General features: G+C 41.0%; 2 protein-coding genes across 3 annotated transcripts in view; one reads left to right on the forward strand and one right to left on the reverse strand.

The window, feature by feature from the left end:
- NIT2 (nitrilase family member 2) overlaps positions 1–4022 on the forward strand; it is a 28875-nt gene extending 24853 nt beyond the window's left edge. The window contains exons 9-10 of the mRNA XM_006130687.4: positions 372–427; positions 3015–4022. Coding sequence (XP_006130749.2) covers positions 372–427; positions 3015–3106 — 148 coding nt within the window. The 3' untranslated portion in view covers positions 3107–4022. The remainder of the gene's footprint in view (positions 1–371; positions 428–3014) is intronic.
- Positions 4023–7608: 3586 nt separating this feature from the next.
- The window catches only part of TOMM70 (translocase of outer mitochondrial membrane 70), a 63896-nt gene continuing 58305 nt past the window's right edge, over positions 7609–13199 (reverse strand). For both annotated transcript variants that reach the window (XM_025188459.2, XM_075914866.1), the window contains 3 exons: positions 12341–12438; positions 11653–11775; positions 7609–9698 (listed from right to left, as the gene is read on the reverse strand). In XM_025188459.2, coding sequence (XP_025044244.1) covers positions 9545–9698; positions 11653–11775; positions 12341–12438 — 375 coding nt within the window. In that variant the 3' untranslated portion in view covers positions 7609–9544. The remainder of the gene's footprint in view (positions 9699–11652; positions 11776–12340; positions 12439–13199) is intronic.

The raw sequence follows: 13199 nt of genomic DNA on the forward strand, positions 1-13199 counted from the left end.
GTGTAATCTTCATAAAGCGGTGTGAATCCGGAATGATTTACCATTTGTGTATTATGCTTGCTGATTTTTCCAAAATCTTCTGTCTCAAGTGAGTGCCGTTTAAAAGCAAGTATCTGTGGTTATACTAGAATCTGACATTGTTGTACGGGTAGGAAACATTCTACTTTTTCAGGCTCCCTCAGTCCCAAGAGAACTTGTGGGTGTGACCATAACCTTGTGCTTATGTTAACTCGTAGATTGAAGACTAGCAGGGGCAGAAACCATCTTTTTATTCTCTGTCTACAACACCCAGTACAACTGGGTTTGAGTCCCTGATGGGCTCCTAGGTGCTATTGCAGTACAAGTACACTAAATATTGTTTCATTTTGCAGGGGAGAGGTCATAGCTAAAGCTGGCACTGAAGAGACCATTATCTACACAGATATAGGTAAGCCTGTATAGTGCAGTATAGTATAGTAGTTTTTTCTCTCTTCCTCTTCTCTTCCCCTCCCCCACCCAAAAAGGTAAACTGGAATCAGTGAGGTTAAGCCAAAGGCTTCCAAAATGGGGGGCATGTCGGCAGCCATAGGCAGCCACCACAGGGGGCAGAGAGAGAGTGCCACAACCTCAGCTCCTGGCCACAGCTGCCAGCCTTGTGTCCAGGGTCCAAACTGCAGGCCCCAGCCTTGCCCCCTCTTACTGAAATCCACATCCCACCCTGCCCTGAATGTGGGGAAAGGGGTATGTGTGTGGACAGAGTAAGGGGGGGAATAGAGGTAAAACATTTGGGGACCAGTGGGCTAAGCAGACTAGAACCCTCTGTAAGCCGAGCATCCTTGGGCTTATCTGACCATGTGTACTTAGATGTGGTATGTTTAAGTTTTATTTTCCTGTTTTTAAAGACATTCTGGTGAAAGGTAAGAGCCTGATGGGCAGCCCTCATCTTTAGAAACTGAAGGCTTCTAGTCATTCGCAGAAACTGGTATAACATAGGTGGCAATAATGCCAGACCATGCCAATCTGCCTCAACACTGACCTGGAAGGCTCTCTAAGGGCTAACAGGAGTTCCATTTCCACGAGCCCTTCAGTCCTCAGCTTCTCTGCCTAGGCACCAATCTAGTGGTGCCTAGATTTGCTGTGCCTGCCAGGAGGTCAGCTCAACTTGACAAGCAATACAAGTGCTCCCCCAGGAGGCCTACGTAGGCTCCTTTGTCTGTCTACAAATGTGGGATAGGCCCTTCAGCTGTCTCTTAGAGCATCCAGTTCTGTTCCAGTTGACACTCTCAGTATTTAGCTTTGCTACTTCCAAAGACAACCTGCACCCCCGCTTATCTGTTACTCCTCCACTCATCGTTAATGGTTATATTGAAAACAGACTTAAAGTCTAGTGTGGAGCATAGTGATTCAAATAGCAGCAAATAAATATTGGAACGAAATGGCTACATAGAAAATCATAATGCCGATTCTAGAACCTAGGCTTATAAGACTTTCCTGTTGTGAAGAAAGTCCTTTATATCTAAGTTAAAGTCCTTTTAGTATTTTACAGTCTGGGTTGGTTGTGATCTTAAATTCATGATACAAATCAGGCTGCGCGTTTGCCACCAAGGTGAAAGACCCAACATGTCTGTTTGCACGTCAGACATATCAGAACAAATCCATTGCCCTTACTGGAAAATAGGCTCTCACCCCCTTTCCCCCAACACATTTTGTAAATTTCTTCTCTTTAAGATTTCACACTCTCTTGATTAGCATTTGGCTTAGTATACAGACTAGGGATGTTAAATGAATAGTCGATTAACCTCATGAGTTCTTATTGGTTACTCGACTATTCTGTAGTCCCTAGGGGTGGTGCTGGCAGCCAGTGTGCTCCTGAGGAGCCCCCTGTCTGCACTGCTGCCTCTATATCAGAGGCAGCAGTGTGAGGTGCCAGGCGGGAGCCGGTATGTATGGGGAACTAGTTTAAAAAAACCGCTCCCCTCGCGGACTGGCTGCCTGTCACCCTGCACTGCTGCCTCTAATACAGAGGCAATAGTGTGGGCTGGCAGCATCCCGTCCATGAGGGCAGGTCTGAGCTCCCAGGCCCAGGGCAAGCCTGAACAGAATTGGGCTGCCTGCCTGCTTGCTCCTAATACACTTTATATGCAGAGCTGTAGCAGGGGTAGCTCCTGGACCTGGTGCAAGCTGAGCTGCTGGCCAGTCTGCTAAAAAATTGACCAGGGATGTGGGCAAATGCATAGAGTCTATATAGCATTAAACCTATAAGCTTTTGTTTTTCTGTTAATCAGACTATACTATTAATCAGACTATACTAGTATATCCCGAATGCAGACAGGCAATCAGTGAGAGACACATAGTGCTCATACATACTTGACCAACAAGAGGACAAGTATTGTTACCCTCTGCTTGAAAGGAACCTGTCCTGGACATGTCACCACCTGGCTTTCTGCCTTACAAACATAATTTTTAATAGACACAATTCCTTGTATTATCTCTCCATGTATTTTGCAGTAATTGATGGCTACTGGCTCTTCGGTAGAAGCCTCACAGGCCATCCTTTAGTGAATAAGGTTTTGCACTGTGATACAAAAATCTCTTGGTGCCGGAGGGTGCAGACAGTTTCACAGGGGCTCCTTATGCATATATCTGACTGCTGGGACCCTTGTGAAACTATCTGCACCCTCTGGCACCAAGAGACTTTTGCATCACAGCGCCAGTTGTGGCAATTGGTTTTGTGATCTGGCCAACAACCATCTATAGAAATGCACATCCTAGAGTTATCAAACCCATTCAGACAAGTTCCTCTGACTCGTACAATTCAGATAATATACATCATCCCTGCCTTGCATGAGCATCAAACTCTGTGTTCATTCACATGGGTCAGGTACACAGTATGTGTGCAGGTTTGAAAACCTCACATTTTTCTGTTCCTCCGGTTCTGTACAGACTCTCATAGATCTTTGTATACAAAGTGATGTATAGTTTTTTCCAAGCATCAGCTAGCGTTGGTCTAATACGTTCAATTTTTCACTTTACAGACCTGACAAAACTAGCAGAAATCCGCCAGCAAATCCCCCTTCATGCTCAAAAGCGCATAGATCTTTACAGCATAGAGGCAAAGAAAGAGTGAGACTTCAATACAGCGCCATGATCTTCAAAACTCGGCTCCAGAGCAGCTCTTTTGAGAACTGCTTGCATCTCCAGAGACAGTAAAACAATGATTGACACAAACTACAGCTGATCTTGCATCCCGAACTGTATAATTAAGCCAAAAAGCCTGTGCTTCAATGAACCCTAAGTGAAGATGAATATAAGTGGCTTCTATTGCCTTTAGCTGTTTCATAGCACTTTACACAGCAATCAGTTATCTGCTGGGGCAGAGACTGGAGCCAGACTCCCAGCTCAGCAGTTTTGCCTGAAGCTTACACTGTATTGGATAGGAGCGAGTCCTGTTGTGGTCTAGAGATAGGAGTATGGCTTGCACTGCCACATTGAGATTACTAATGCTATATTTTCTATATGTAATGATATACAGTAAAAGGTGTTTCTACAGTACCCCTCTCTATCCTATCTAAGCATGAAATCAATTAGTTTCTTCTTCCTTTTTGCCTTCTGCATCCCAGCTTGTGCATAGAGGATGCATTCCTACTCCCATGTGCTGCTCCTCACGGTTCTCTAGCACTTTCCTCTGTCTTCCTGCCTCACATTTCCATTGCAATCAATCCTTCACAGGAGTGGGAGTTGGGAGAAGGCTGCCATGTTACGCAGAAGCCTTGCAGCTGTGTTCAGCATCGGTACCTTCTGAATTAATTTTTATACTGTTCTTTATATTAAACACACTCTTTTTCTTAGTCTGGGGTTTATGCAAGTTATAACCTACTGGTGGTGCTGCAGCAGCATCCTTTTGATATGCTATAAGAGAATCCAGTTGAGACTGTCACTCAACATTGCTAACGGAATATCTTACACTGTACAAATAAAGCTTAACATGCAGAGGGGGGTGATCCTTCCACTCCTCCAGGTTTGGAATTCCCTCATGCGGGGGAGGAATTGTATGACTGGTTTTGTTTTAAACTGCAGATAATTTAATAGGTAAGCAAGTGTCAAGGTAGCAATTATAGTAAATTTGGTTATTGGAAAAAATGTAATAACTCCCCTAAAGAATGTGGAGCACCAAAAGCTAGGAAAGGAGGCTATTATACAGTTTCATATTTGTCTTAGAATCCCTGACTTTGTGGAGTCCTCTGGACAACTGAGACCTATTTCCTTGTCTGTCTTTTTAATAGCTAGGTCTCAAGATTTTTCTCCATGCTCTTACGTAAAAGTTTAAAAAAAATTTTTGATCAGTAGTCAGTCACTATTAGTTCAGCTAATAACCAGCTACTGTTCCTCTTACCTTGCTCTTGACATTTTACTCAAGTTTAACAAAACTTCTAATTTAGACTGAGCTAGTTTTGTAACTAAAGCTAGACTCCAGCCCCTGTAAACATACTGAAAGCGGGGGGCAAATTTTGCCCTGTAATGCCAAGGCAGAGCTGACTTAAATGTAATGCCAGCAGAACTGATTTAAATGGGGCCTGTGTGTTGTGTAATCTTGCCTTAATCTTTGTATTCATGCTGGTCAGTGTAAAAGAAGCTATTTGCATGTATATGTAACCACACTTACATTGCAGCCCTTGGCATGTGCTGAGAGTATCATTGTAGGCCCCAGGGCTCCCAAAGTTGAGTAGCCCTGCTTTATAGTGTAAGTTAATTATGGTGCAGTTCTTGGCTTTGGCAGGTGGTGGTGCAAATGTAGTGATGTGAAATACCTTGTGGATTGCTGGACTTAGCATGCAGACTCTGAGCTCCCGTACTACCTAAAGTACCTTTTTTCTACTTGTTCATTATACTGCCTGCTGTTTTGAATTAAGCAACGTGGAAGAGGTGTTAAAAAGGTACCTTCAGCTAAAGAGCTTTTGAAAACAGATGTATTACTGGAATTTGATTCTAAAGGCAGCAGGGATAGTAGGGAGAATTACATTTGAACAAAGTGGGCTTATACCCAAGTTATATTGAGCATCTGCAGCTCCTGCTGAAGACAACTGAACAAGGCTATGTCTACACTCGCAGCTTCTTGCACAAGAACATCTTGCACAAGGGTTCTTGTGCAGGAAGTCTTGCACAAGAAAACATCCACACTGCCATGTGCGCGCTGTGCTTTTGAGCAAGAGCTCCCATGGCAGTGTGGACGCTCTTGCGCAAGAAAGCGCTGATGGCCATTTTAGCCATAGGGCTTTCTTGTGCAAGAAATCCCTGCCGAGTGTCCACACTGCCGTCTTCCGCAAGAGGACTTACACCTGTCAAAAAAGAGCGTAGCTCTTGTGCAAGGAGCCCCCTCTTACCACGCTGCACTGTGAATTTACTTGCGCAAGAGCAGGCGGGCAGTGTAGACGCTCTGCAGATTCTCGTGCAAGAATGGTCATACTTGTGCAAGAAGCCACATGCGTAGACATAGCCCAAGTGTTTGCATTGCCTTGTAGTGAGGTATTTGCCATGTGGGCAGCGATGAAGCTTACCAGCTGCAGAGACTCCTTCATTTTTTCACCCTTCTCACTGAAATGAGACCGACAAACTTCATTAACATGCTCCATCATGATGAAGTTGGCAATTTAAGTGGTTAAAATACCTTTGCCATAAAATGTCTTTTCTACTATCAATTCTGAGCCTATGAGAGAGGCTATGGCAAGAACTTGGAAAAAAAACTGTCTTGAACTATCACAAAAAACAACCCTAAAAACCTGAACAGTGGCCACACTTTACACAAAGCTCTTCTACTAGCAATTACAGCAGCTTGCCTCTCAAATATAAAAATAGAGTAACTTCAACACTGTGGTTTCATCAAGTATACACACTACATAAGAATTCCCAAAAACAGACCGTAAGGTGAAAAGATTTATTAGTTAGAAAAATATAAAAGATTTAGGAAACAGTGCACCAGTTTGAGTCTAGTTTAATATAAATTTCTACAACGAGCCATGCCCCAAACCTCTCCTGTCTTACATTGCTACCTGCCACCTCCAGTATGATAACCCAAGACATAATCTATGACTTACAAAACACATCAGCTATTTGTTTAAGAATGAAAACATCTGATAGGTAGATGGATACTCCCCCCTTTTCCATGCAGTAGAAAGTAAACTAAAGTTTATTTTTCACCTTTGGAGAGTTAAAAAAGCAGGCTTCTGCACAGCATTATTCTTAATCTTGCAAAAGTAAAGTGCAATCCATATCTGGTAGTAGGATAAAGAGAAAATACATATATACAGTGGGGACAATTTTCCTAGAGAGCCAACCTGGAATACCATTTCTTAATGTGACAGAGGTCATAAAGGCTCAACCACAGCCCTGCTGACAATCTTCTTTCATTGGCTCTTTACGTGGCCCATTGCGCCTATATCAAAAGGATCTCAGTGTGATGTGTTGGAGGTTTTTTTTGTTTTCTCACACAACCAAAAAAACGCCCACACAGTCTTATGCTATTTACGAGTTAAAGCAGGCACTAAAGTGTCCCATGCTGATAGAAGACAGGCACTTCAGATTATATTATATACACATGCACCAATTCTATAAATATAGAAACCTACCAGTCAATACCAGCACTGTACTAGTATCAGGATATTCCCCAAAGTTAGGCTGCCAGGAAAAAGTAGTTTTAGGAATGACAGAAAACATGGAGACACCTTGCACTTCTATAGAAGGCAGAACTGGCAGAGCACTGGGCAGAGCTATCCCTACTGATTCAGCTGCTTTCATTCCACAATCCAATATATCTAGCACAGTTATGGAATAGTTACAATTTAGTTTTGGAAGGCAGTTCCTGCATTACCTTTTTTTTTTAACCTTTGGAACCTAGGTTCAAACCTTGATGATTTAAGTCACAAATGAAACATGAGCTCATCCTAACTTCCATTTATTCACCCTGAACTATTTGGCATCCTCCTCTAAGACTTTGTGCAAGAATTAGAATAGCAAGGATTTTACAAGTTCAGATTAAGCTGCATGGCAGAAATGTGTGGGGATCTTGCTTCTCTCAGTACCAGATGCACCAGGCCTGTATCAAGGTCTGCAGTATCTGTTCACTTTCTCCAGCTTTTTTTTTTTAAATCAGCTATGGAAGACATGGCAATTAAAAGCTGATTTATATTCCGAATTGTATGGCAATCCTTGGAAGCCAGGGCTTCAGCTCAACGGCCATTCCTACAGCATGCTAATAATGGGATTCTGAGCAGAAACTGCACAGTAAAGGAGTGTTGCTGCATACATGTAAATGGAATACAGACTCTGTTTCCTCACTACAGATATGCTGTGGTGGATGACTTTTCCCTCATGTTAAGTTCTTAACATTGTGCCTTAGAAAATGAGGAAAGTCATAATTTGGATTGTTTATTCCCTACTTCACCCCTCTCTTTTTGGAGAAGAAATGCGGAGAAGACAAAAAGGAGGTCTGAATATTCAGTAGTTAGAATTATTCTCTCAGACTCTCAGAAACCTCATTCACACAGAAGACAATTATAGATTTGCACAATTTCCACTGAGCAGGTAAGTAGTTTTCCACCATAACCTGACCTTATTATGTAAAAAAGAGAGATCTGAATGTAATATTTATTCAGTGACTTTACAGGTGGTAAGTCATTTACAAAAAAAAAAATTACAGACAAATGCATCTTTCAGTGTGGCTTCAACTATCTGAAGAACAGGCAACAGTCCATGATGTGGAATGCTAGTATTAGGCAGCACATGCTTTTTTCCCTTAATCTTTTGGAGGAGGAAGAGGAAAATTAACTTCAGCTGTAGATAAGGCCATGCAAATAAAAACCCTGCTGGAGAACAGGATACAATCAAGCTTAGGAATAGTTTGAGAATTTGGGCATGTTTTTATTCTCAACTCATAGAAGTACAGATTGAAAATTTCATAAGAAGCTCACTACTTTTCTTTAATGCAGTATCCTTTAAGACTGCTTGTGTCTTCAACACATCTTTCATTCCACACCAACACCACTGGTTCAGGAGAACAGGACTTCCTGACTCGAATAAATGGGAGGATTAAGCTGCTCTGTCTGCAGGCCCTCCTCCACCCCATTATTCAGAGCAATTGCTGGGAGGGAAGGAAAAGTAAGGGAAACTAAGGTAAAAAATACAGCTTGCCCCCTTAGATGCCAGAAATAGCAGCTGACAATTTTGCACTTGCTTAGCACGTTACTTTAAGTGACATGACATAGATTGGAAAGTCAGTATAGTTTTGCATATATTTTGATATAGACCCAAACATTAAGGAAATGCAATGCGATGAGATGTTTATTTTGCATCTGCAAGTTATTAAGAGCTCCCTGTGTCCCATGAAGCTAGTGGGAGGCAGCCATGAACTCACTATGGTTCCAAAAGAGCAATGTGCGGCATCTACAAGTCCTCTGTGCAACTCCTAACCAAAGAAACACTTTGTTTATACTAGTGTTTTAAGAAAAAGTCAATCAGAAGGAATGTGTTGTTCATGGAACAACTATGTTATTAGTATAGAATATTTATAGTTTAACAAATATAGACTCTAAATTACAAAAAAAAAAAAACCCTTACGATTCCGAATCCATTATTGGGCCATCCATATGAAGCTTTATTCATTCTCTCATCCAAGCTGGTAATGGGTATTTACAAGGACTTGGTTAGAACAAGGATGTATCCATTTCTGAACTGTCACAAGTTTGAACTCAGTAATGACCATACCTTGCCATTTTCAGTCTCAGCAGTATATTCAGTTTCTTGAAAAATTCTCAGCAGCACTGGGAAACTTTTGAACAATTTCCACTGGCATTAGAGCGAGCACAACTGTAGAAGGAAATGGTATTTTCCTTTTCAGTATAACCTATACCTTATCTAGAAAGGTTTTTTTAAATAGCTCTCAGTTACAGTACACAAGTGCTTAATAGCTGCCACAGGACCATTTCTAAGTAGTTATGCAGAGGGTGGAAGAGGTTGTAAGGGAAGATTGTGCATGCTTGGATTTATTTACAGGCTTTGTCTTCACATCTATAGGCTTTTAAAAAAATCCGTAATATTAAATAGTTTTGTATATTAAGTTTTGTTTTTGCAAAACTAAAATCAACCCATAGAAATTAACTGCATATAAAATAAACCTATTTTACAGCACTATTATTAACTATAAAATCAACAGGAAAACATGCTGTAAAATACTATTTTGATAAAGCAAAAATCGTCCATAGCAATATCACCCAAGTATTAAAGTTTTTTATTTGCATGGCCAAAATATCCCTTGTTCTTTGCAACTTTTCCTTTCCAGATGATAAGGTTTCCACTGCATCCAGAACAAGGTGCAGCACAACATACTTCCTGAAAACAGCCACTCCCACAACACCTAAACATTTAACAGATATAACAAATGACAACTCCACAAACGAGAAAAAACTAAGTTCCACCATTCAACATAGTTTGCAACAGTGTCTTCAAAGCTAGGTTGAAGTGGGCAAATTTACTTTTAAAAGGTCATTCTCTCCCTCCCTCCTCCATTGTTCTTTTACAATGTTGGTGGTTTCAGTCCATATTTCTTTGCAACTTCTGTCTGGGCATAGGCAGCATCACAGAGTGAATAGAGGTGGGCCATTTCCATTTCAGATTTGGCCAGGTTAATAGCTTTGTTGAACATGTCGATGGCTTTATCCAGATTGCCTCTGAAATAAACCAGATTATTAAATTCAGACACAAATTAACATCTTACATTTATAGAACCTTCATTTCCAGAGATTTTACCAACCCACAGATATTGCACCAGTGAAACACAGCAGCAAATTTGGTAACCAAAGGTACCACAAGAGAGGAAACTGTCTTACAGGTCATGGTTTGAAGCTTTCATACAAGAACTTTCCATGATTGATGCAAGACAGCAAAGATTTAACTAGCTTTGTTATTACTCAATTATAACAGCCTTCAGTGGGCTCTGACGTGCCAAAAGGGGAAAGTTTAGAGATTACACAAACAACATAGGGGGGACCCATGGAGCCCACAGAGAAGTTTTCAATCCACATTCTTGAAGACCTGGGCTCTGTTGCCCCATAAAAGCAAGTGTACTGATTTTGTAATAAAGTAGCCTTCTAGTCCAGGAGATGGCTCGAGTAATGGCTCGAGTAATTTTGAACAAAACTGCTTGCAAATTATTCCCTGCAAAAAGTACAACTGTCTGTTTTTCTGATGCCCAAGAATATCATGTGCTTGATCAGAATCTATACTGTACAAAACATTTACGCCAACCTGCTATTCCTTTGTCTCTCCCAAGTCAGTTTGTGAACCTGTAAGAATTGCAAGGGGGATGTAAACTCACATAACTGGAGGAAAGGGTAAAAGATAAAATACTGTAAAAGGTCTGAGCCAGTTGCAAGCTAACTGCTCTTACCCATATTAAGAGCAAAAAACTATTTCATGTTGTGCTAAATGTTTTCCAACATAAATGCATTTTCACAGTTGTAATATTAGTTCTTGTATAAGTACTTTCTATCAGCAGATCTTTGAGTATTTTACCAAGGAGGGTAATAGTGCTATCCCCATTTTACAGATGTGGAGACTGAGTCAGTAAATCAGCTGGGACTAGATCACAGATCTGGTGACTCATTACAGAGCCCTTGCCACAAAGACACACTGACTCTTAGACAAGACTTACAAGTAAAGACGGGGGGGGGGGGGGGGGGAGGGAAGGGAAGGGCACAGGGACTCTTTACTGAAACTAAATCAAAGAGGTCCCATGAGTATCTGGCTGAGCTTCCAAGTTTATGATTAGATACTCTGCAAATGGTTTCAACCTGAAATCATAGTGTTAAGACTATTTTGGAATTTCATGCAAGTAGTCCCAGAAAGGTGACACAACCCTCAGCCTCTAAGAAGAGCTAGTTGAGGCCAGGATGCCTGAAGCCTAGTGCCTGCACAAAGCTTCTTGGGAAAAAGGGCCTGGATTAAGGAGCCCTCTTTCATCGAGATCTATTACAGGAAATGACTATTAGTCATGGATGTGAAATGAGTTTGAAGAGCAAGAAGTGACATGTAGATGAGTATTTAGTTCCCTAGCCAGAGAAGTCTTTTTTTTTATAGGCTTAGGTGTGGATATTTTGAAGGTCACGCCAAGGGTGTGTGCATAGGTTATTTTTAAGCAACAACTTACACCAAGTTACTACCCTCAACTATCACCTGAACCTCAGCTGATCTAGCTGCCCTTCACAAATTGTATGAAAGATTTATTTAACTAACTTCTCCCATTCTCAGCATGTAAGTGTTAAAGGCTTGAATCATGCCTGGAAAGCAATTCATTGAATACACTTGAAACTTGCACTATACCAATTACAGACAAAGGGGTTACTTCCAGACACTATACTTATCTCACTAATAGAAACTCCAGGCAAATTAGGGAAGTTTATGGGGACACTAGAACATGAAATGTCAAAGAGAAGGGAGACCTTTCCCCAAACTTTACACAAGGCAAGTCAGGACTCTTGGGTCCTTGCCCATAGCTTCCCACTGTACTGAACAGGAGTGTGAACAAAGTAATTTTCAAGAGTGATGAAGAAACCTACTGGATTACTATAATTTCAGGGCATCTTTAGTCTGTGCAAATTAAAGTGTTATATTTTAAAATGTTACCTTTGCACTTCAATCGTTCCCATAGTTTCATATGCAAAATCACATTTGTTATCAATTTCAATGGCCTTGCTTATGAGCTCCAAGCCTTTGTCTAGATCCTGCTTCCACTGAAGTTGAAGTAAACTGCAAAAACACATTTTGGTTACAAGACCAGATTTATTTCTATATATTCTGTATAGTCCTGCCTATCTTACGAAATGTGAATATCCCACATAAAACAATTAAGTTCCTTATGCAAGGGGGCAATAATTTTCACTTTACTTATGAAAAGATACTTTAAAAACTAATGTAAACAACAGACTGTGGGCAATTAAAGGACAACAAAGAGAAATGATCTCCTCCTCATATGTATATAATTCTTTCCATTAGGAGGGTCAGCCACAAATTGTTTTTGTCATCATGAAAATTTGGAGCATAAGGTTCCATTTTAGAGTAGTTATCTACAGCATAAAGAAGTTTTAAGGTTTGTAAACTACCATTCTTACATTGATATCAAGTAGGTATGGGCTTTGGAATGCATGCTAATAAAACCTACTGAAATTTCAGTTTGATTTACATTTCATTATACTGCTATTTTGATAACACTGAAAGTACTAAACTACTTTTAAAGCAAATATATGTAATCAGGCGATAAGGTCTGAAAACAGCAACTTATTTAGAAACGCAGAAACAGTGGCTCAATACATACCCTTTATGAACATACGTAGTAGCATTGTCTGGCTCAAGGTCAATACATTTATCATACATTTCATCAGCCTTCTCAAATTGCTGCTGATCTGTTAATGCCTGCATGAGAAGAGAAACTCTTAAAAAAATGAATAACCAACACACTGTGCAAATCTAGAGGTCTTTAAAACTATGTCAGTGCCATTCCCTCCCAATTTGGAACTTTCATCATAGGTATGGGCAGACACAAGTACAAGTTAATCACCATTGTTACTTTCCAAAAATCAATATTTTTGGCCTTTTGGCTGATCAACTCTTTTAGAAACATGCTGTGGAGCTTTAACCACACAAATCAGTATTGACAATATGCATAATGGCAGGAGCACAATAACCTGTTCTAATTATACTGTGTGTGAGGAACAATAAACCAGTGAGAGTACAATTCTCAGGCTGTTAGCTATGCCTCACACTTAAGAATTCTTGTCTTCCGCAACTTTTGCTGATAAACACACACAAACGTAACAGGAATTCTATTCTGCTCCCCACCTGCATTACCCATCTGAAGTCAGGGTACCAGTGTATGCATTCAGATAACTTAAAGTCAACTGATTGTTAACTCCAGTCATCCTTTCTTATACAGGCAGTCCCCGGGTTACGTACAAGATAGGGACTGTAGGTTTGTCCTTAAGTTGAATTTGTATGCAAGTCGGAACTGGCATCCAGATTCAGCCACTGTTGAAACTGACCAGCAGCGGCTGAATCGGACACGCCTGGGGCAGAGCAGCTGGGGTGCTGCTGGGTTGGTCCCACAGCGCTGCTCCTCGGCGCTACTGGACCAACCCGGCAGCACTCCAGCTGCTCTGCCCCAGGTGTCCCCAAGT

This window comes from Pelodiscus sinensis, chromosome 1, assembly GCF_049634645.1.
Source record: "Pelodiscus sinensis isolate JC-2024 chromosome 1, ASM4963464v1, whole genome shotgun sequence".
Classification (NCBI taxonomy): domain Eukaryota; kingdom Metazoa; phylum Chordata; order Testudines; family Trionychidae; genus Pelodiscus; species Pelodiscus sinensis.